The sequence below is a fragment of the Camelina sativa genome, chromosome 2 (assembly GCF_030686135.1).
Source record: "Camelina sativa cultivar CO46 ecotype springtype chromosome 2, ASM3068613v1".
Classification (NCBI taxonomy): Eukaryota; Viridiplantae; Streptophyta; class Magnoliopsida; order Brassicales; family Brassicaceae; genus Camelina; species Camelina sativa.
In genome coordinates, this window is record NC_141881.1 from 31,120,009 (window position 1) to 31,142,277 (window position 22,269).

The following is a 22,269-nucleotide window of genomic DNA, read 5'->3' on the forward strand; positions in this document are numbered from 1 at the left end:
AAAGTGACGTAGAACAAGACAAAACCAATAAGAAAAGAAAGAGAGAGGACGACGTGGTACTAGTGTACACAATCTCGGTCTCACTCACATCACATGTTTCTATTTCATTTAATAATGTTGGGAACATTCATTGTCACAAACCCAATTCCCTATATCGTATTTTAGACCACGTATAGTTTTTCTCCTTTTATACTATCACTTTCGTATTGGATTCTGATTCCCTATTCTCTCAACAACAACAACAACAAAAAGAGACACACGATTCGAACCTATACTATCATTATATTTTTTAAGTAACATCATCACTATATTTAAATTGATCTTTGTATAGCTACAAAAGCTTATAAAGACAAAGAAACAACCAAAATCAAGAAATTACGATATTTTCATATATCTATCTATATTTAAATTGCCGACAAAAATAAAAATTAAAAAAAAAAAAACTAAAAAAAAAAAAAGGTTCCTTAATTGTTACGAAAATTTGATCATTATAGTGTTTTTGTTACTCTCTAACCGTGTCCGAGTTCTCCGACTAAACCAACTCAACATCTGATATATCTCCTCCGGTTTGAGAACCACCAATTTTAATTCTTCTTTTGTCTTGGTGTAAGAAAGAAACTGTACAGCTTTTTTGTTTCATCATCACGTGGAAGAGTTGCTGCTGTGTTCATCATCTGAGCTTGTTTCGTCTGGTCTTCCTTTATAACTATGAAGAACCGGTAACGAAGCTGTTGCTGATATCCTGAACGACCTAGCTGAAGCTGAGCCCATCGACGACGACATTTCTTGCATTGTCTTCACTTCTTTACAAACGTTATCTAGAACTCCGAGAAAATCTCTCACGACCAAGAAGATTCTCAAAGGATGTGCTTCTTCTTTTGCAGCATTCCCATGAAAATACTCTGTTACTTCTTTAACCATTGACAAAGCCTTTCTTTCTCCTCCTTTGATTTTTCGAATCTCTTCTTCTGCTTCTACCAAAAACGTTTTCATCGAATCAAAGAACTTCCCTTTAGTTGTCTCTGTCTTGAGAAATGATCTGAGTTTATCAAGACCCATTTCGAGCTTTGACACGTAACTGCTCAGTACATCGAAGTCCATCCCCGCTGATTTTTTCACATTAACTAGATCTCTACTGAGTCCAGCAACTACTTGTAATCCTTGCTTTCTGAAATCGTCATTATTGTTTCCATGGAGGATGGTTTCGTCTTTTGTTGTTGTTGTTGTTCCCTCTGACCTTGTGATTTCTTGGACGACAAAATGAAGCAATGTGGTTTTGCCATCAACTCCTTTGATGTCTACAAGTTTTAGAAGTGTATCGAGTTTGAAGGCTTTGGCATCTCCGCGATTCGTGCCAACGTTCATTCGGTTTCCAGTCATTAGAACAGCCTCGAGCAGCTTTAGGAATAGTCTGCTTGCTTTTAGCTCTAAGCTTGCTTCCTACAAAGCAACCAAGGGATCAGAACTAGGACAAATCATTTGAGCAATTCGATCATCAATGAGTCTTTAAGAGTAACTAACCTCTAATGTCTGGAAAGAGTTCCTTAGATACTTGACTTCTGCATCAAAGTTGGCTCTATACAACATCGCTTCAACTCTTTTGAATGCAAAAGGGATATCGAGAATGGTTTTGAGGAATCTTTCAGCTGTTCCCAGTTTCGATACATCACCAGAGTATTCTCGGAGTTTTATCTCTTCCTCCTTTGTTGGAGCCATCTTCACCAAAGTCTCTAGAAGCTCAGCACCTAAGCTCTCCGGATTACCTGTTACAGTACCACAAGCATAATTAAATTAAAGTAATAGGGACCACAAATGCTCATGCATTTTAGAACAATAACGTAATGAAATCAATTGTGTTCATAAAAATTATAGGTTGGCTCTTTTTCTCCTTTACATGTGGTATGTTTCATAAGTTGAACAATCATGTTAGACGCAATATAAAGCAGAGATAATCATTTCATATGTCATTGTTCTTTAAAATGATTATAACTTGTGGCCTAAGCCTTTTTAGTATAGTTCAGATTTTCAACACTGTTACCTCTGATGAGATTAGATCCCTATTATTATTCCTCCTATCAAAGATCTCAATTAACCCATCAAGGCATCAATACTCGAAAACTGGTTAAGTGCCAAACAGAGGAACCTAAATGTAGATAGCTTACTAACTTATCATGATCTAGGAAAATACCAAAATACCAATCCTTCCCTCAAAAACAAATCAAACTGGACATCATTACTCACCATCCGTGAGAGCTTCGGACACCTCTTCTCGTGTTACATTTAGTGCTCTTAAGAGAATTGCAATGTTCTGCGATTTCTTAGGATCCAGCACTCTGTTCTCATTCTCAGCTGGAGGCATCACTGACCTTCTCAGAGGTTCCTTTGGAGCTGAACTTCCCGAATTGCAACCAAAAAGATGTTCCATCCTATCCTCGTTCAATCTATATAACACCATAAGATCATCAAAATTAGTCAACATTCAAATGTAAGAGGCCAAACAATGTAGTAAAGAATGAAAAACCCACTGGAATGAGCTTGACTTGAGCTGGTCCCAAACAGTGGCTCGATCTGAGCTCGCTCGTACTTTGTCCCAGTGGAGTGGTTTTAACTTTGGCTTGCTTGGGTCTGTATCTCCGTCTCCTGATTTTTCAAGAGAACCCACTGATTTCACATTGACCTCTTCTACAGCCTTGGAATTAGGACTTGGAGTCTTGAACGCTTGCGTTCTTGAAGGAGACGTTGTGGAAATCGTTGTTGCTTCAGAACTGGTTAGTTTTCGTAGTATCGGGAAATCTCTCGGCCGTTTCTGAGGCGGTGGAGGAGGAGTAAAACGCGGAGGCGGCGGAGGAGGTGGCGGTGGAGCTGGAGCCTGAAGAGGAAGAGGAGGAGACCGCCGTGGTGGAGGCACTCGTGAGCTAAGAGGAGAATTCTCTTGAGTAATGGCCTGAAACGCCGCCCTGTTCGGTGGCGGAGGAGGCTGCGAGAACTTCGGCTTGTTCTGTGAATAAGGAAACTCTTGTTCATCCAAGCTCCTCCTTAGAGGTAGAGGTTGTACTGGCGTCGGCAGTTTCTGCTTAATCGACGGGATGATGACGTGTTTCATCTCAGGCGACCTAGACGCTGCCGTCGCAGGAGCCGATCCAAATTTAGACCTGGGAGAAGTTCTCTTCGAGTGAGGAAGTGATCCACCATTACTGTTAACGGAGCGAGGAAACGCCGTGTAATAACCGTCATCGCTGCTCATCGCAGATCCGTGCGGCGTGTAAAACGCCGTGTCACGACATTCTTCACCGGAAGAAGATGAAGACGAAGAAGGAGATAAAGCGGAAGGAGAGTTGTTATCAGACGGTTGCCGCGTTTGAGCTAACGGAGGAAGCGGTTGAAGCTCCGGACTCGGACGATAACGATCGGATCTCTTAACCGAATTCAATTTCCGGTACGGAGACGAATTAACCGGTCCATTATTAGTTCCGCCGTTATTATTATACTCACTCGCCGATTCACGGCTCGGTTCAACTGTTCCCATATAGAGAAAAGTAGAGGACGTCGTCGTCGTCGGTGGTACCGGATCTTCCTGAAATCTCCGAGAAGCCGCGGAATCGCCACCTCCAGTGACGAGTTTCTGAGTGTCACCGGCATGTTTAGCTTTGTGACGGTACAAGAAGAACGCTAAAGCCGAAAGCATGCCGAGAGTGACAATTCCGACGGAGATGACGATTGCGACTTTTTTCCCAGGCTTGGATGATTGAGTAGTCGCCGTCGGAATAGGTAATCCGCCATTGACGTCGGCGGAAACAGGAGATGGCGGAGGAGGATAATACTGAGTTTGCTGCTCAGGCGTAGATGGATTCTCCGGGAAAAATGGTTGATCGGGAGGAGACGGTGTTGTTGATACGAAATCTGGTGGTGGAGGAAAAGAAGCTTCTGGAAAAAGCGGCTGATGAAGAATTCTCCGATGAAGTTCTTGGTTTAAGTTCACGGCAGTAACGGAAACTGAGAGGAAGAGGAAGAAGAAGAAGAAGAAAATGGATTGAAGAGCTCTCATGGCGAATCGTGTTTAACAGTTTTACAATTATTCACCTCTCTCTCTAAATTCATCTTCTTTGTTTTTTTTTTATTTTTGGTTGCTCTCTCGGAAACTTTTTTTTGGGGGGGGGGGGGGGGGGGGGGTTCGTCAGATCGTAATCTTCAATGGAAAGGAAAAAATTAAGAAATAGTTTATGGAAAAAAAATATTAAAGAGAAAAGGAAAAAAGAAGGTGAAAAAGGGAAAGTAATAGCAGCAGAGACAGAGAGAGAGGGGAGAAAAAACGAAACGAACTTTCGTTTCGTTTCGAGATCTGAGATTTATTATGCTGACGTCATACATTCCCGGGATCGTTTAATCTGCTTTCTTCTTTTAAACCTCGTTAATTAGTGTGATTACCATACGTAATAATAATGTAACGAAATGTATTTTGTATTATACGTGTGCGACAACAAACATATGTTTTAAAAAAAAAACAAATACTTCTATTTTTACTAGTCACTAGTTGCTGAAGTAAAAGACGACATTTTAGAACGAAGAATAGACAGCCTAGCGTTTTCACGTTTAGCTTCATGGAAATTAATTGACTAGTTTTGATTATATAATACAATTAACAAATTCAACTTTGTTATTAAAAATTATGGATGGAACTCATCGTCGTCTTGTTTGCTTTTTCTTTTTTTTTATAAACAAAATAATAATAATACACGATATGGAAATTTCCGCCACGTGAGATTCTCGTCAACAATCTTAATAGAAATAGTCAGTATGGCTTTTGCTGCTTAAAGACGTAAATGTCCCTTGTTATGTAATTAAATTAACTGAGAATGTGACTGTCCTTTTCCGTCCAACGTAGACATTTCCCAATTTTTGTTTTCGTTGATTTCAAGACGACGACGCAGGAAAAAAGACACGTAACATACCTCCATCGTCGACTTTACGATCTTATTGTATTTTTCCCTAATGATTTTACAAAAAATAGTCCGGCTGATTCTGTAGACGGGAAGCCAATCCTCGGTGGTCCAGCTCCACCTTAGATCAGAATACTCTAATTTTCAAAAGACTCTTTTAAGTTTGTTTTTTAAATTGCTAATCAAACAAATTTTTTCGACTTGAAAAAAATAAATTGTTAAAGTGTCGGTTGTTTTTTAGCTTATATTCAATCATTCATTTAAAATACGAAAGTCTCCATTGTACTGCTTGTTTTTTTTTTTTTTTTGCACTATTTTACTTTACTATTCTAACAAGGAATTTTCACATACAGAAAGAAATTATTGTACACGATAGAAGTAAACGTATAAATCAAGTTTATAGCGAATCCATAGTAAGAAAAAAGTTTTGGTAGTGAATAAGAAAAGAGGAAGAAAGAAGAAGAAGACCCATACATGTAATTTTGGAATAAAGTGATACAACGGGCTTAACGTTAAACATCCCTCTATCTTTTTATCTTTTTCTCTCTTTTTATTTTTGTCTTTTTATATTCTTTCAATTTTTCTTTAGCTTCATTCTTTTTTTCTTTGGGTATAAGAAAAATAAATGTTGTATGGATCCACCGACTCTCATTATGTGTTTATGTTTATTAATGGTAATGTTAATTGAGGGGTCAACCACACGCTCTCTTGCGTTTTGCTTTATTTTTGCTTTTTTCTCTTTCGTTTTTTTTAATTTTTGTTTTGTTTTTTTACAAATAACTTTCTCATTTTCTTTTAGTATCTTTAAAACTTTTTCTATTTGCTGGGGATGCCCATTTTTTCTTTTCCTCATAATTACAATTGTGACCTAAACCTCTTCTCCTTTGAACTAAAGAATAACGCAGAAACGTTAGTGAGTAGTGTGTCTAATACAAATTCAAGAAGTTCAATCTAAAATAGTAATTTTCCTTCTTATTTTTCAGATTTATTTATATCTTTAGGTAGAAAATTGCATGTGCAATTGTCAATAAGAAGAAACAAATATTCCCCTTGGCCAGAAAAAAATAAATATTCCTGAGAGGATAAAAAAAACTTTTCTTCTCTTCCACGTAAACATAAAAATCTCTCCAACGCTTGTGTTTGGGTTAAAGCTCAAGATAGACAATATTCTTCAACACAATTTGTACTCGTTTGTTTTTTCTGTCATTAGTCATTATTGTCACTCTTTCATATTTTCTATCGAGACCACAAGCCGAAACCAATTTCGAATGGGGTTTTCCTTAATTGTCAAAACAAATTTCTTGATGTAGTGAAACTAAATTAACGTTTGATAAGACTATTAGTAGCAGCATGTAATGATACCGACAAATCAGAGAGGTTCATGGGTCGGATGGGTCAATGCTTGGATTTTAATACACTGTCATCTCTCTTATTCGTTAGTTAGTTTATTGTTTGGTTAATTAAATAATTAATTTGAGGTGGTAATCATGATAAAGCTACTCGACAAATCCCTTGCTAGTGTTGTCATGATGATTATGACTGGATTATTCAAAACGTTCAAAGCAATTTTAGAATCCCACACACCACTCTTCACTTAATCATATCAGTCTAATCAGTAATCACACAGCCTTTTAAATAAAATAACTCGAAATGGCTAGCTTTTAAATTGTTCTTTCGGGATAAAGTTTCCTTATATGAAGAAAACTATATAAATGGCTGAAACTTGGACGAAGAAGCAAAATATCAGATGTCTAATCAGGCCCATAGTCTAGCTTTATAAAAGACCCTAAGTAAAAAGCCCATTATTTGCCGAACCATCTTAAGGCTACTGATTAATACGCCGTCGTCTTAATTTATAGCTATAAAAGTGCATCAAAATGTTTATATCAGAAGCTTATCGATGGCCCACGATGTTTGTGCCTGCCGTGTAATTTCCCTCTTCTACAAAATTCTCTAAAACGGCAACGTTTTCGTATATTCAACGCTCTATTGATGTCCAGACCCTTTGAAAAAAATTGTCTTCATCTCAATAAATCGAATGACTCTAACACGAAATCAAACTACAACGATCGATCATAATTATAACCCTGAACCATAATTTAATGTTTGTAGAAGCACTTCTATTTGAAGCTTATCTTGTGAACACACACAATAGTCTTGTCTTGTGCTCTGTTACCAACCAAAGACACGTGTCGCAATGTACGGTTTCTTAAAACAGAACAGTTCAACGTATTCAACGCCATTATTTTCCATGTCAGTATCGATACACCACTTTATAGTCAGCAAGCAGCAAGAACACAGCACAACAGAGTCTGTGTAATAACATTAATCTTCCTTTTTCTTTTCTTTTTTCCTTAAAAGTAGACCTTGCTTTGATTCTTCCTCTGTACTCTAAAGAAAAAACCCATCTTTTTATAAACTTCTCTATGTGCTGAGAAAGAAACCAAAAACCACAAGAAAAGAAAGGAAGGAAACTGTGCCAAAGGCAAAAATGGGTCGTCTTCTTTACATTTTCTTCTTCATTGCCTTTCTCGGTTTTGCAGGTAACAAAAACCACAAACAAAAAAACGCTAAAGATTGTTTGTTTTTTTTATTGTAAACTCATAGCTAATAATAATCTTTGTATGCAGGAGCTGGTCAAGAATCAACACCCATTGAAGCTCTAAACCTGCATCACAAAGTCCTTCAACTTCCTCAAACTACTGATCTTGATCTAGCTGTTTCAGTGAGCGACAACAAAACCATTACTGAGATTTCTTCTAGTATCATAAAGGCTGAGACTTGGCTTAAAACTCATGTCCTCTCTCGTTACCCTACCATCAAAATCACCACCATTGTTGTCTTTTTCCCTGATTCTTCTTGCCACCAAACCACACAGCACAACCCCACCTTTGATCTAGTTCTTACTTCTTTGAAAAACATTTACCATTCTCTCAAAAGATGGGGTCTTGAGAAGAACATCAAAGTCTCCTCTGGCTTCTCTTACCAATGCTTAAAAAACCCAAAAAGCTCAGAAATGTTCAACTCTGTTCTCATCTTCCTCAAAACCATAAACTCAACTTTCACCATAAACCCACCTCTAAATTTCCTATCTTCACCTGATAATCATCTAGATTTGCTTCATTCCGTTGAAAAGTTGGGATCTTTGAGCTTCAACAAGGTCAATTTCTTAAACCCTGAGCCAGAAGAAGCAACTACAAGGAGAAATCTAAGATCTTTAATCAACATTAGCAGCAAATTCACAATCTCATTCCCAACACTACCCTCTCCATCACCAGAGAACTCACCAATTCACTCCTCCATCGGATCTTCATCTCCACCAACAGTACCCTACTTCCCTGAAGAACCTCCACAATACCCGCCGGAGCAATCTCCGATTTCATCTCCTCCTCTACCGAACCAAGGGAATCAAGGGATCTCTCTTCCGCCGCCGTGTCTTCCAACTCATCCGGCGCCGTCGCCGTCTCCGGTGAAGAAGAAAGACGTGGAAGGACTATGGTGCGTGGCGAAACCGAGCGTAGCGGCAGAGACATTGCAACAATCTTTGGACTTTGCTTGTGGACAAGGAGGAGCTAATTGCGATGAGATTAAACCTCACGGGATATGTTATTATCCAGACACAGTTATGGCTCATGCCTCTTACGCTTTCAACAGTTACTGGCAAAAGACTAAACGAAACGGAGGCACTTGCTCTTTTGGTGGAACCGCCATGCTTATCACTACTGACCCAAGTAAGAGTCTAAAACAAGTTCACATATTTACCTTTCATGATTCGATAGTGCAGAGTTATGAGATTTTGAATTTTGTTTTCGCAGGTTATCAGCATTGCCGGTTTGTTCTGAGTTGAGATTTGTCAGCCATGGACGATCTACCTCGGAGAAGAAGACGATTAAGGAAGAATAATTCTAATTTCTAGTTATGGATCTCTAGTTTTGTTAATTTAATCATCGTTACAAAACTATGTTTTTATCATTTAGGGTTCAAGTTAACTATTGTTACTTTTTAAGCCGTTTAATTCGGCCCAGTTGTTGCTGTTAATGGGCTTTGTTATACGATTATGGGGCCTTTTTGTGTAGGAAAAACGGAAAAGAAAAAAATCGAAAATTATATATCAGAGCCAGGTTTCGATCCTGGGACCTGTGGGTTATGGGCCCACCACGCTTCCGCTGCGCCACTCTGATATTTGTTGATATGCTTCTACCAATTATATATTTATATGAATCAATACTTCTTTGGGCTCCTCTGTTGATGTTGCCTTTGGTAATGGGCAATTGATCTATTTACCAAATTGATCATTTTTTTTTTGTTTAACTCGTGTTTTTAAACTTTACGAAATTTTTGTAAGGACTGATTCTTTTTAGCTTCTTCTATAAACCCGCGTAGAAGATATCCCAATATTCTTCTGCATAAGGACAGCTTATAAGAGATATTCGTTGAAGCGTTGTTTTGGCAGTTGAATTGACTAAGTATAGACAAAAACTGTTATGAGTAACGACGAGACCCACTTCATAATGCAACAACAAACTCGACGACTAAAGACTTACTCCACTTTCTTTCTTTTATCTCCCGTCAACGACCCCCCAATTGTTATTTTACGCATTCTTTAATTTTTCTTCTCTTTTGTTCTTTGTTTTAGTTGGTGGCTACTGACTAGTGGGCAAGTCTCTTACAAATCCCAAACTCACGTACATTCTTTTGAGAGAATCAAGTGTGCTATTATTATTATTTGAAATAAAAAATAACAAACCAAAATCGAAGATAATAAATCAAAACATTAGATAGTGTGTGTGACGGTGTTGACGGTGGTGCAACGAAGTGTCAACCTCATGTTAGCCTGAGCCTTAAGTCTCGTACTGACTTTAACTGTCCACCGAAAAGTTGCACCATTCTTGTTACGACACGTTGTCCAACAGAAGAATCCAGCATTCTCTAGCCAATGAGGTAATGCCAGATAAGCAGTATCCCCAATGCCACCACATATCACAAACCAAGAAAAGATTATATATATACTCCAGAGTGGCAAAAAAGCTTCTTCTTCTTTCTTCTTCTTTTTGTTTATTTTATATACTTTAATACAACTCCGAAGATATATGGCACTCCATTTCAAGAACAATCGTCTTTCTAATTTTAATCTTTTACATTATTGAATAAAAGTTTGGGGTGACTATTACCGGGAAAAGTATCATATTAGAATCAACTTGGAAGTCATACAAATTTGGACATATGTATAACTAAAAATCCTTTGAAGAGTTCCCAATCAAATAGGTGGAAACTTCGTTTTCTAAAGTAGGATAAGTTAAAGGGGGATTGATTCATATAGTAGAATTTGAAAGGGATAATTAAGAAAATTCAAGTTGCTAAAATAAAACACTGAACCAGCATGAAAACGAAAGTTGTGAACCCCCCCCAAAAAAAGTTTATAGGATCGATAGAAAGTTTCGAGTGATGACATAATTAGCTTAGTAAATAAACTCGAAATCGTGTTTTTAGTTGACACTTTTATATTTTGATGGAGTGGTAAACTTTTTATAATCCACACACTTATCTCAACATAATTCTGGCAGTTTCTGACTAAAAACACTGCATTGACTTGGTAAATAATTCATCTAATATTCCAAAATTAATGACAACATCTTTTTATGTTTAATATATAAAATAAAAGGAATTTAATGGATTGAAGAAAGCAAGAGCAGCACCACTTGATCACTCATAGCCCACGTTCCCACTCTCAATCCCAATTCTAAAGATTTGTTACATAATATATATATATATATCTATAAATCAAAAACCAACACTCAAAAAACACAACACAAACACAAACACAAGACGTGCTCACAATACACCACACACTTCACTCTTTCTTCATCATCATCATCATCATCTTCTTAAATACCTCAAAACTAAAAGAACCACATGGCTCTCGAGACACTCAATTCTCCAACAGCCACCACCACCACCGCCGCTCGCCCTCTTCTCCGGTATCGCGAAGAAATGGAGCCGGAGAATCTCGAGCAATGGGCAAAAAGAAAACGCACTAAACGTCAGCGTTTTGATCACCATCATCAGAATCAAGAAACGAATACAAAACTCCCTTCCGAAGAAGAGTATCTCGCTCTTTGTCTCCTCATGCTCGCTCGTGGCTCCGGCGCCGTACAATCCCCTCCTCCGTCACGTCCTTCACCGTCCTATCAACGAGACTACAAGTGTACGGTTTGTGGGAAGTCGTTTTCGTCTTATCAAGCCTTAGGTGGACACAAGACGAGTCACCGGAAACCAACGAACAACAACAGTACTACTATCATCACTTCCGGTAACCAAGAACTCTCTAATAACAACAGTCACCACAGTAACAGTAACAGCGCCGGTCCCGTTGTGATCAACGTTACCGTTAATACTAGTAACGGTGCAGCTGGTCAAACAAGTGGAAAGATTCATACTTGTTCCATCTGTTTCAAGTCCTTTACGTCAGGTCAAGCCTTAGGTGGACACAAAAGGTGTCACTACGACGGTGGTAACAACAACGGTAACGGCAGTAGCAGCAACAGCGTAGAAGTCGTTGCTGGAGGAGGTAGTGACGTCAGCGATGTGGAAAACGAGAGATCATCTGAAGAGAGTGCGATCGGTGGTGGCCACCGTGGGTTTGACCTAAATTTACCGGCTGATCAAGTCTCAGTGACGACTTCTTAACGTTGACTCGGTTTTGTGGAGGAAAAGTCAACTATATTCTCAAGCGACGAAGGCAGGGTTAGTGGATGGACGGTGAAGTTTTTTTTAACGGTCGTTTCTATTCCAGTAGCTTCGGCTTGGACTGAGTCTGTAATGAAAATGATTGGAGTGGACTTGCATTTACTATTATTTATTTTTACAAAAGAAATGTTTATTTGTTGTTGGATTTGTTTATAGGACACAATTGGGATATTGATATATTTTTGTTATTTAAAAAAAAAGAGTAATAATAATACAGAGATGGATGATTGGATCGTACACGTTATTATATAGTGGACCATTCTGTAAAAATTCTGAAATAAAGATATAATTTAATGTCGTAATCTATACTTCATTTAGTTCCGCAAGCAAAGGAAAGCCACTTGAATTCGGTTACTCTCACAGTCACAGCTCCTAGTGATCTGTTCCTCCTTCACCTAAAACTATATAATACGTCTATAAATGTCTGTCATATATGTATGTTAACATTTTTTAAGTACAAATTTGTGCCATTATTTTTGTGCCATTACTTTTTGTCTATTTCGGGTTGAGTTTTTACTTAAAATTATAACCGATTCAACTAATCGGATCCTCCCTAATATTGCCAAATATTTTCGGCCGGGTTTCACATCCTCTTAATGACACATATCTTCTATTTTAATTATACTCTACTTATTTACATCCCTATAATATAGCAAACAATTATAGTCGATTATATTTAAGAAAAGATCTAATTTGCATTTAATAAACTATTACATATTTGCTAAGATCTTATTAGATTGAAGAGTAATATGCATTATTAAGATTTATACCAGGTTTCTATTATACTCATTCACCTTACGAAATTAAACTCCTAAATGATTGTGGCAATAACGGTGTAAACACAATTACCATTAATCGAGCAAATTAGATTAATATACCTTAACAACCTTCCATAAATCAAAACAAACCAAATTGAGAAAAATATATTCCAAACTTGCGAATCAAGACTTTAGAACATTCACAATGACGAAACCCTACTATCAGCTCAAACACTATACAGAAGAATTAAAAATAAATATTATCTCAAATAAAATAACATTTTTTAAAAAATATAACAATAAATTTTATTATTATATTATAATTTTTTTTTTAAATATTGACTTGTGCTTTAAGCACGGGATATCTTCTAGTTCCAGTTATAATACTACTATTTTTGTAACGTTTGGTAACAAGGCTTAATCTGATCGATTAAAAACTGATAACATCCTAACTTGTTTCATATACTGATTTACTTGAAAATTTCCAGTTAGTTTAATTAATTAATTTTTCATCTTAATTTTTTTTTTTTATAAACTATAAAATCATTATGGTAGTAAAGGTCGAAGAAGGTCCTTGTTCTTATGGATTTTTGACAACGCAGTGGACCGACATCGAGTATTCCCGGATGGGCCCATTCAGTAATATAAGAAAGATATCAGCTAACTTAAGAAGCCCATATATATTTCTTCTGCTTATTTTTTCTTTAATGGCCCAATAGTGCAAAGCAGAAAATGAGAAAACTATATTTCGATGTTTAATTTGTATTTTATTTAATCGATGACAAAGAAATAAAATAAGGTGATATATTGGGAGTAAAAAAGTTGAAAACTACAAGAAGTTTGACTGTAATGATTCGAACATGTTACCAAACACGGGATATGAATCAGCATATATGCATGCATTCGATCTTGTTTGTCTATGAGAATCTGCTTCTCCCATGTGCGCCTTCTGATATCTCAGTTTAATCTTGTTTTTACTAATTCTAATTCACGTTACTCTACAATACCGATATTGAGAGACTAATTAAACGATATTTAATCATGAACTGCATTAACTCATGTCATCCAATTTGAAAACTAAATTAAGCAAATCATGTCTATTGGACTTTTAATTTTATGCATATATAATTTACAAACATATAATCGCATTGCCAATTAGAATTCAACTATGTTAATACTATAGTTGCTCATGGATATTATGGTCATACTCTTATTGATGGGTCACCGTGGATAGACCGTTGAAGTAGTCTACAAAGCTTATATAACGGGAAATGATCGAAGTCAGTCGATATTAACGTATTAATTGAGAAGAACTCTGGTTTGATAATAAATATTTAAGATAGGACGACGTTGAAAAGATCCACAAAGCACATGTGGGTATGTACTAAACTACTAATGTTCAACCTTCTTTAAAAGTCCATTGACCAAAACCGTTGGAAGTAATCATATAGTATATTTAAGACCATAAAGAGCTCGTATTATATTCCATTTTTTCTTTAATCACATTACATATTAAGGGTGATGGCCGTCAGATTCCTCTTAAGAATTTAAAACGGCATGGTTTTATATTTTTATACTATATCTTATATAATGTAAGCACATTCATGCGGATGCGCGCACCAGGGTGACGTGCAGGACAAAGCGATGTTAGTATATTAGTAGTGAATAGAGTATGTTATAGTATAGTAACACATCTCAATTTTTAATTGGCATTGGATCCTTTTGGATTTCAGTGTTGGGTTCTGTAGAAAGAAATAAAAGGCAGAAAAAAATTTGATTGTTGTTTGGTATTTATAGTTTTGAACGTTATTAAATGGAGTATATAAAATGTTGCGTGCGCGGTCCCCTTTCGTCCACTAGGGCAAAAGACGGGTTCACTTGTTTGATCGGTCTTTCATTTATCCCCTCAAATTTTTAAAAAACTTTTATAATCGATTTTTCCTCTCTGCCCTCTTTTTTTTCGTTATGTACAATAATAATAGTCTTATTCAATCACTTATACATTTTATTGCATTACAAATAACGATATTTTTTTTATGAATTAACCTTCTTTTTGTTTCTCTAAATGGGGTTTCTACGGTCAACTCAGTAAACCAAACTAATGGCACAAATCCTTGTGGATGGAACATACCGAAAAGACTGAATTGACTCCCACAATTTTTGCATAAAAAAGAAGACTCAAAATAATATATTGTTGACACATATTAGGTTCTAGTGATAATAATATTCATTGTTACATACAAAAAAAAAAAAAAAAAAGGTGCAAGTCAGAATAAGGATAGCACAGTATAACTTGTCAGATATTAGCGTGGCTGAATTTATGTATAACGCATTCAATCCTTTGCTACTTGCTAATTGCTACTAGTACTACTTTTTTAATAAAGGGTTTTTAAAGAAGCAAATTTATATCCACAACCAACAATGAGAGAAAAAGCAAACACATGACATACACTGAATTCGATTGATAAACAAATCCTGGGGTTGGGTTGGGTTATCTATCAAAACACAGCTTTTTTTTTCTCTCTCTTTAATCTTTGATTATTTAATAATAATACTAGTAGCAGTATAAAGTTTATATAAGTCGAGTGGTGGAGGCGGTGGTGCTGATTCAGAGAGTGGGGTATTAGTATTGGGAGAAGAGAGAGAGAGGAGATAAAAAGGGGACAGAACATTCTGAAGCTTTCAGATTTGCACTAAGGTGAAGGGAAGACGAAACAGCTCATCTTCTTTGATTCTCTCTGTTTTTTTTTTTTTCTTCTTTTTCTTTCTTTTTTACTTTTTAGGGTTTTGTTGGATTGCTGTTTTGTGTTTTGTCGGATTACTCTTGGATTAGAGAGTTCTCTGTTCCACTCTCTCTGTCTTACACACAGCAGCAGCAATATAGCCCACACTTTTTGCCTCTGTCTCGTCTCATTTCCATCGAATTGATCCTTAAAGAAGGTTTCTTTTCTCCACCAAGGCACCAAAGGTATGATTTTTCGTTCATTCCAACTCATTTTACCTGAATTTTGATGATTTAAGGTCTAAATTTCTATAAGTTCCTAATTAATTCTGTAGATTTGTAACGCTAACCGCATGTTTTTGGTTATCTAAAATACTAAATGGGTCGATATGATTTTTTTTTTTTTTTTCCTAAGTAGATTAATCTCTGGTTTTTGGATAATTTTGTTTTATGTCACTAACTAAATATAACATAACTCTTCATTGATCTCTCTTTTGCTTTGTTTAATGCTTTAGTTTCACGACACAAACCAAGAACAGCTTTATTCTTCTTAATCGGATATTCGCACTTTTTTCTAGGGTTCTGGGTTTTTGTTTCTTCTTCCTTCCTTTTGATGCTTTCTGAACTTGAAAAAAGATTCGCTACAAAAACAACACAACAGAACATTAAGGAAACAGAGAGAATTTGTATAAAATAAAGAAATAGTATTATGCAACGTGTCGGACATACAAAGCAAGTGGAGCAGAGCATCTCTCTCTATCTTTTGCTCTTTCATGTTTTCCTTCCTTTAATCTCTCTCTCTCAAGGTTAGCAACTGAAGAAGCAATGTATAGGTTTCTTCTCTTATAGTTTAAGTCTTAAAAGTCTAATAATATATAGTAATATGTTTCACAGCTGCTTCTGCCTTCAGCAATACTCTGCTTGTTTATACTTTTGCATCCAATAAGGATCTCAGATTTTGAATCCTTCCTTATTGCTCTTATTGTTGTCACAGAGTACCATTTCAGAGAAAGATAGCAGAACAGTCTTCTTCCTGGTTTGTTTCTTTGTGAAGACATGAAGTTTATGAAACTTGGATCCAAACCGGATTCGTTTCAGTCCGATGAAGATTCCATAAGGTAGTAAAATGTCTTCAAGATTTTGGTTTCTTTCTTCATATGTTTTTGCTTCGGTATCTTACTTTTTTGTCTCTGGCTGTTTTATAGATACGTAGCAACGGAGTTAGCCACTGATGTAGTTGTAAATGTCGGAGATGTGAAATTCTTTCTTCATAAGGTAAACTTAACAGTTTCTATTTTCAGAAATCAAGAACTCATACCAAACCATTTTGGTCTTTAGCTATACTCATCTATATTGAAACAAACTTTTGTTTGTTGTTGTGTAAAACAGTTCCCTCTTCTGTCTAAAAGCGCTCGTCTTCAAAAGTTAATAGCCACAACCACAACCGATGAACAATCATCAGATGATGAAATCCACATTCCAGATATCCCCGGAGGCCCTCCAGCTTTTGAGATATGCGCTAAGTTCTGTTACGGGATGACTGTGACACTCAACGCATACAATGTTGTAGCTGTGCGTTGCGCTGCAGAGTATCTCGAAATGTATGAATCGATTGAAAGCGGGAATCTTGTTTACAAGATCGAGGTTTTCTTGAACTCGAGTATTTTACGAAGCTGGAAAGACTCCATCATTGTTCTCCAGACGACAAGATCATTCTATCCGTGGTCCGAAGATGTGAAACTCGATGTACGGTGTTTGGAGTCTATCGCTTTGAAAACTGCTATTGATCCAGCAAGAGTAGACTGGTCTTATACTTATAACCGAAGGAAGCTTCTTCCACCTGAGATTAACAAGAACGGTGTACCAAGAGATTGGTGGATAGAGGATCTTGCTGAGCTTAGCATTGATTTGTTCAAAAGAGTGGTTAGGACTATCAGAAGAAAAGGAGGCGTTTTGCCTGAGTTTATAGGAGAAGCTCTTGAGGTTTATGCAGCAAAGAGAATAACAGGTTTCATGATCCAAAACGATGATGATGATGATGTGATTGAACAAAGATCTTTGTTAGAGACATTGGTTTCATTGTTGCCTAGTGAGAAACAGAGTGTTTCTTGTGGATTCTTGATCAAACTATTGAAATCTTCTGTTTCTTTGGAATGTGGAGAAGAAGAGAGGAAAGAGCTAAGTAGAAGAATAGGAGAGAAGCTAGAGGAAGCAAATGTGACTGATCTCTTGATCAGAGCTCCAGAGGGAGGTGAAACAGTCTATGACATTGACATTGTTGAAACCTTAATCGATCAGTATGTTACACAACAAACACAGAAAAGAGACGAGCTTGATTGTTCAGAAGAAGACATCAACGAAGGAGATGGGTTTGTTTCAGACAGTTCAAAAGCAAATGTCGCCAAGTTAATCGATGGATACTTAACTGAAATCTCAAGAATTGAACCCAATCTGTCTCCTTTAAAGTTCATCTCAATTGCAGAAAAGGTTTCAAATTTCCCAAGATCATCACATGATGGTGTTTATCGTGCCATTGACATGTTCTTAAAGGTAACTTCTTCTCTCTTAAAGTTTCTAAAGTTGTAGTTTTTAAGTTTTGAGAATATGAGCAAATCACTAAAGTTTTGATCTTTGATTGATACATACAGCAACATCCAGGAATAACAAAGAGCGAGAAGAAATCGTTAAGCCGGTTAATGGATTGCCGGAAATTATCACCGGAAGCTTGTGCTCACGCCGTGCAAAACGAGAGGTTACCTTTAAGAGTCGTAGTGCAGATCCTCTTCTTCGAGCAAGTACGTGCCACGTGTCCCGCAGCGAAACCTTCTCTTCCACCGAGCGGCTCTCACGGGAGCTCGAGGACAACAACGGAAGAAGAGTGTGACTCAGTCACGGCCACGGAGGAGACAACAACGACGACGACGATGAGAGACAAGATGAGTAGTTCTGAGAAAACGAAAGCTAAAGGAGTTGTAATGTCTAGGATTTTTTCGAAGCTTTGGTCAGGTAAAGATAGAGATGGTGTTGGAGATGTTAGTAGCTCAGATACATCTGAAAGCCCTGGCTCAGCTACCACCGTCGGTGATAAATCGACGCCGTCGACTCGCCGCAGAAGATCATCTTCTTGACTTGTTTAGACAATTTGGGCTTTGGGCTTTTTATTATAAGATTAGGCCTTTTCTTTTAAGCTAACTTTTGGTTTAGATCAAATTTGGGTTAGTTATTTTGGTTTATGTAACCGTTACAAATTTTGAGAAACCCAAATTCTAATGTTACCTTTAGTGTTCTTTTTATAGTTTAACAAAGTAAAAGAATAATTTCAAGAAAATCTTTTGAAGATTATACTACTTGCAAACTTCATATCTAATGATGGAACCTGTTCTCTTCTTTGTGATGATAATAAAAAATTAATAATAGCAATTTGCAAGGATATTAGTTTGTTTTAAAAACTTAAAAAAGGGTTTTAGCCGGCAGAATTGACCATACAAACTATAAAGAAAAGTCGATTATAATTTTTTCCATGAGCTTCTTTGTTATACGTCATCCGATTTATTTATATACTTTCAAAAGGTTACGTTTGTACCATTTTAGTAATTTATTTACTTTTGATTCATTAACCTTTTCCTCGTTGACTAAAAAGAAAACATATTCCTTTTTTTTCTTTCAAAGAACGAACTTATAATAACAAAAAACTTGGTTTTGACTTCCTTTGCTAAGGGGTTGGAGATTTACATTCTCGTATTCTACAAGTGTAGATTTTATTCAGTTATCACCAACTACTAAATTAGCTTGTTTAATTGGTTTTTAAATGGAAAAAAAAAAAAGAGAAATTACAAGTTGCTTTATATACTTGACTTAAACAGTGAAACCATTGATACTAAAATTAACACATTTTAAGAATTATGATATGTAGTTATAAGTTTATAGCAATCTACTCGTACACCAACAATTAATATACAACGATATAATTCAAGTTACACTATACGAACGTTGGTTACATATGTTTTGCTACTTGTAATCCAATTTATTCGGTATAAAATCTAAAGTGTAATTTTAAGTATAACACTGAGATTTAGTATTTGGTTTTGTAGGCTTTTTGTTTTTGTGTTCGGTAGTTACATTCCTCTAAGATATATATTCTATACAAATGATTATATTTCTCTAGGGTCAACGAAAATAGACAACCCAGGTGGTGACTTGGTCCAATCTACGCCGTCATCGTCACCGTCATCCCGGAGACGTTTCAAACACCACAAATCCTCCGGTGAGAGCACTTTCCAATGAGGAATACCAACTCTGAGCGGCTCACAGCTCGCCACCTCAGCAGCCAAGACGGAGCAACCGCTTTTTCTAGCTAAGTTATGCGCGTGTGAGCAAAGCGACTCCACCATCTCCGCCGCTCGTGGCCCTCCGCCGCCGATACCGTACATGAAATGCATCGCGAACGACTTGAAAAGATTAGGAAACGACGGGATTTTCAAAAGCGGAAACGCACCGTCGAAAACGCGCGTCGTCTTTGCTAATATGCGTTTGAGACGCGACGTTCCTTTGACTTGTAGTCTATACACATCTTTACTGTTCCATATACTTATAACGGCCCAAGACCCGGATGGGTCAGGTAACGACCCGGGAACATGGTGTTCGTTACGTGGCACGGCCATGTAAGTGCCGAGACAGAGTTTGTTTGTGAGGATTGAGTTGATGTCTGAAGGGAAAAACTCGGTAGAGGAGAACCGGTTACGGTAGAGTGACTCGGCGTCGGAAGGAGTGAGTTTGATGATTTTGACACGGCGAGAGACCGTGACTCGGTGGTTAAAGACCGGGTTGACCAGGAAAGCGGGTGTACGGAATTTGGAGTAGCCACTTTTCTCGGTGAAGAGTTTGACCGAAGCTGTGTTGTCGTTTTCAGTTTGCATGTAGGAGTATACGGCGCCGTTTTGTATAAACCACTCTTCGAGTCTTTGTACTAGTTTCAGTCCAATTCCCATCCTCCTACATTATTTATTTTTTTAATTGATTAGTTAAAAACTTTTAAAAGTCGTTAATAACTTCTTTTTTCCCGTTAGGCATTATGTATCATCAAAATAGTATAGTTTAATTTGTAAGCATCATTTAATTTTAAAAAATAGAAGTGATTGTGTATATTTATGGTTAATTAATGAATTAATTAAATAACACTATTTTTAGAACTCAAACCTGTAAAACGGAGAGACTCGGAGGCCGGAGACGAAGGCAAGTTTGGTGGTGCTTATTCCCGGCGAAACGCCGTCTTCTTGACGTAATGCATTGCCACCACGTGTCACCATCTTGATCGTTCCTCTGATCATTCCAACTATCTCATTACCGATCTCTGCCACCTGTTACATGCATTGCCCCAAAACGAGTATAGTTTAGCAAATAGAGTAAATCAAAACCAATTGAGAACACATAGTATTAAGTATACAACAGATACGTACCAGCATGTGGAAAGAAGGACACTGTCGGATCCGGGCAAGTGGGTCACCCATGAGATCCACTAATAACGATCCGACTTCACAGCTTTCCTCAAGCTCTTCCACTCTCGTTAAGTCTCTCTTTGGATCATACTCTCTCACCACAACTAATTGAAATCCTTTCCCCATGTCCTTAAGCTAAACTTAAGTATTAATATAATAAAGCCTTACGGATAACAAAGAAATCAAAACCTAAAAGGTTTTTTTTTGTCTTCCCTTCTTGCAAATATTGCAGATCGTTTTTTCTCTCTTTCACAAAGTGGGTCTTGTCATTAGTCTATTTATAGTTACTATTTTGCTTTGTTCTCCCTGGATGATTTATATATGATTAGCGTTTTATTTAATCATCACTATCTCTCTCCATATTTTTAAAAGATTTAAAATGTTGTGGTTAGTGCTCTTTCTTTGGAGCTCTGTCGATTCTTCTTAATTTCCTTGTGTTATTTAATTCGCATATTTGGTTATATTTTATGTTGATGATCCGGTTAGCTAGGATTCGTGCATAGCTATATTTTCCGGGAATATCACGGCTCATATATAAAAATACGGACGGATACAAATATTAATAACCCACGATTCTAACTTCTGTCGTATTTTATAGGTCTTCCAATTACATGGCACTGCGAGTACTGCGTTACATCCCAAACTTCAAATAAAATAAATGCTTAATATTATTTATCTCACACATATCTATATATATTATACATGCTTTTCTTCCACATCTATATCTTATCGATGTAAATCTACTATCGTGAATCATTTACGTTATTGTATTTCGACGTCCATTTGTTATTAATTACCCTTAATCAATTATGCGATGGGATTGTACTTATTCCGATCGGATTTTTTTACAAGTGAAAACACACACACAAAGGAAAGGCAATTGGGAATCTAAGTATTATTTTATAATACGATCACAAACTAGAAAATGCGTAAGAAAAAGCTGAAATGGCGGCGGAGAAACGTGGTGGGCTTAGGATTAGCAACGATCCCTTTTATCATTTGCTTTAATTTTAGAGATATATATAGAGTCAGCTATATATGCCTATATCATTTTGCTAGATTTTAAATATAGAGCTCAATGGGAAAGATTATATGTGTATGTATCTACTTTTTAAATTAAGGTCATAATGATTGCACAATATCATCACTGTCATCACCTCGATCGATATACTTTCCCTTTCGTAGTCTTTTATATATTTGTATACAATCATACTCAATTTGCATATATCACACGACAATGATTTGTGGTCTTTTACGCAATTCATGTGTTTCATCACCAAAACTATTTCAGATTCTTGAATCGAAAGAAAAATGTGAGCATAGTTTTGTATCAGTAGGATGGAGAGCCCGAAAAAAAAAAGAGACTTCCACCAGTTTCTATCGACCAAGTATAGTAACACGTTTGAAAACATGACATTTCTATATTTATTTCGCAATCAAAATATTGATGTATATAATTATATAAATATAACACATAGACCCAATTTTTTTTAATTGCGACATTTCTATATTTATTTGACCATATTATAGTTGATATGTCAACATGCTTATGTATGCGTTTGTCTGTTCTTTTATCATTGTTTACATATAGTAAATCCCATATAACCATT

The 22,269-nt window shown here is 36.6% G+C and overlaps 5 protein-coding genes and 1 non-coding gene across 7 annotated transcripts; 3 read left to right on the forward strand and 3 right to left on the reverse strand.

The window, feature by feature from the left end:
- Window positions 1–496: 496 nt before the first annotated feature.
- LOC104744621 (formin-like protein 6) lies at window positions 497–4,421 on the reverse strand. Its single transcript, XM_010465696.3, has 4 exons — window positions 2,526–4,421; window positions 2,242–2,441; window positions 1,522–1,763; window positions 497–1,440 (listed from the first exon to the last, which is right to left on the reverse strand). The coding sequence occupies exons 1-4, from the start codon at window positions 4,043–4,045 to the stop codon at window positions 643–645; spliced, it is 2,760 nt and encodes a 919-aa protein (XP_010463998.1). The 5' UTR covers window positions 4,046–4,421; the 3' UTR covers window positions 497–642.
- Window positions 4,422–7,063: 2,642 nt separating this feature from the next.
- LOC104744629 (glucan endo-1,3-beta-glucosidase 12-like) lies at window positions 7,064–8,992 on the forward strand. Its single transcript, XM_010465707.3, has 3 exons — window positions 7,064–7,480; window positions 7,568–8,668; window positions 8,753–8,992. The coding sequence occupies exons 1-3, from the start codon at window positions 7,429–7,431 to the stop codon at window positions 8,782–8,784; spliced, it is 1,185 nt and encodes a 394-aa protein (XP_010464009.2). The 5' UTR covers window positions 7,064–7,428; the 3' UTR covers window positions 8,785–8,992.
- Window positions 8,993–9,046: 54 nt separating this feature from the next.
- TRNAM-CAU (transfer RNA methionine (anticodon CAU)) lies at window positions 9,047–9,118 on the reverse strand. Its single transcript has one exon. It is a non-coding gene; the product is annotated as a tRNA-Met (tRNA).
- Window positions 9,119–10,623: 1,505 nt separating this feature from the next.
- LOC104744637 (zinc finger protein AZF1) lies at window positions 10,624–11,921 on the forward strand. Its single transcript, XM_010465720.3, has one exon. It carries the CDS (start codon window positions 10,851–10,853, stop codon window positions 11,622–11,624), a length of 774 nt encoding a protein of 257 aa, XP_010464022.1. The 5' UTR covers window positions 10,624–10,850; the 3' UTR covers window positions 11,625–11,921.
- Window positions 11,922–14,643: 2,722 nt separating this feature from the next.
- LOC104744647 (phototropic-responsive NPH3 family protein NPY3) lies at window positions 14,644–18,492 on the forward strand. Of its 2 annotated transcripts, none has more exons than XM_010465729.3 (5): window positions 14,644–15,410; window positions 16,159–16,282; window positions 16,370–16,439; window positions 16,554–17,714; window positions 17,813–18,492. In XM_010465729.3, exons 2-5 carry the CDS (start codon window positions 16,221–16,223, stop codon window positions 18,290–18,292), a joined length of 1,773 nt encoding a protein of 590 aa, XP_010464031.1. In that variant the 5' UTR covers window positions 14,644–15,410; window positions 16,159–16,220; the 3' UTR covers window positions 18,293–18,492. The 2 variants fall into 2 exon arrangements, with proteins under 2 accessions (XP_010464031.1, XP_010464037.1); XM_010465735.3 differs by having other exon boundaries at window positions 14,902–15,970.
- Window positions 18,493–19,102: 610 nt separating this feature from the next.
- LOC104744660 (putative N-acetyltransferase HLS1) lies at window positions 19,103–20,913 on the reverse strand. The gene is made up of 3 exons (XM_010465746.2): window positions 20,621–20,913; window positions 20,361–20,521; window positions 19,103–20,156 (listed from the first exon to the last, which is right to left on the reverse strand). Exons 1-3 carry the CDS (start codon window positions 20,783–20,785, stop codon window positions 19,316–19,318), a joined length of 1,167 nt encoding a protein of 388 aa, XP_010464048.1. The 5' UTR covers window positions 20,786–20,913; the 3' UTR covers window positions 19,103–19,315.
- Between the last annotated feature and the right edge of the window lie 1,356 nt (window positions 20,914–22,269).

Excerpts from the sequence above, each read along its gene's own strand:
- LOC104744621 (XM_010465696.3), bottom strand. The coding sequence starts at position 4,045 with ATGAGAGCTCTTCAATCCATTTTCTTCTTCTTCTTCTTCCTCTTCCTC. Across the intron at positions 1,764-2,241 it reads GTCCGAAGCTCTCACGGATG|GTAATCCGGAGAGCTTAGGT; the intron begins GTGAGTAATGAT and ends GTACTGTAACAG. Across the intron at positions 1,441-1,521 it reads ACTCTTTCCAGACATTAGAG|GAAGCAAGCTTAGAGCTAAA; the intron begins GTTAGTTACTCT and ends GTTGCTTTGTAG.
- LOC104744629 (XM_010465707.3), top strand. The coding sequence starts at position 7,429 with ATGGGTCGTCTTCTTTACATTTTCTTCTTCATTGCCTTTCTCGGTTTT. Across the intron at positions 7,481-7,567 it reads TGCCTTTCTCGGTTTTGCAG|GAGCTGGTCAAGAATCAACA; the intron begins GTAACAAAAACC and ends CTTTGTATGCAG. Across the intron at positions 8,669-8,752 it reads GCTTATCACTACTGACCCAA|GTTATCAGCATTGCCGGTTT; the intron begins GTAAGAGTCTAA and ends TTGTTTTCGCAG.
- LOC104744637 (XM_010465720.3), top strand. The coding sequence starts at position 10,851 with ATGGCTCTCGAGACACTCAATTCTCCAACAGCCACCACCACCACCGCC.
- LOC104744647 (XM_010465729.3), top strand. The coding sequence starts at position 16,221 with ATGAAGTTTATGAAACTTGGATCCAAACCGGATTCGTTTCAGTCCGAT. Across the intron at positions 16,283-16,369 it reads TCCGATGAAGATTCCATAAG|ATACGTAGCAACGGAGTTAG; the intron begins GTAGTAAAATGT and ends GCTGTTTTATAG. Across the intron at positions 16,440-16,553 it reads TGAAATTCTTTCTTCATAAG|TTCCCTCTTCTGTCTAAAAG; the intron begins GTAAACTTAACA and ends TGTGTAAAACAG.
- LOC104744660 (XM_010465746.2), bottom strand. The coding sequence starts at position 20,785 with ATGGGGAAAGGATTTCAATTAGTTGTGGTGAGAGAGTATGATCCAAAG. Across the intron at positions 20,522-20,620 it reads GTCCTTCTTTCCACATGCTG|GTGGCAGAGATCGGTAATGA; the intron begins GTACGTATCTGT and ends TGCATGTAACAG. Across the intron at positions 20,157-20,360 it reads CGAGTCTCTCCGTTTTACAG|GAGGATGGGAATTGGACTGA; the intron begins GTTTGAGTTCTA and ends TAAATAATGTAG.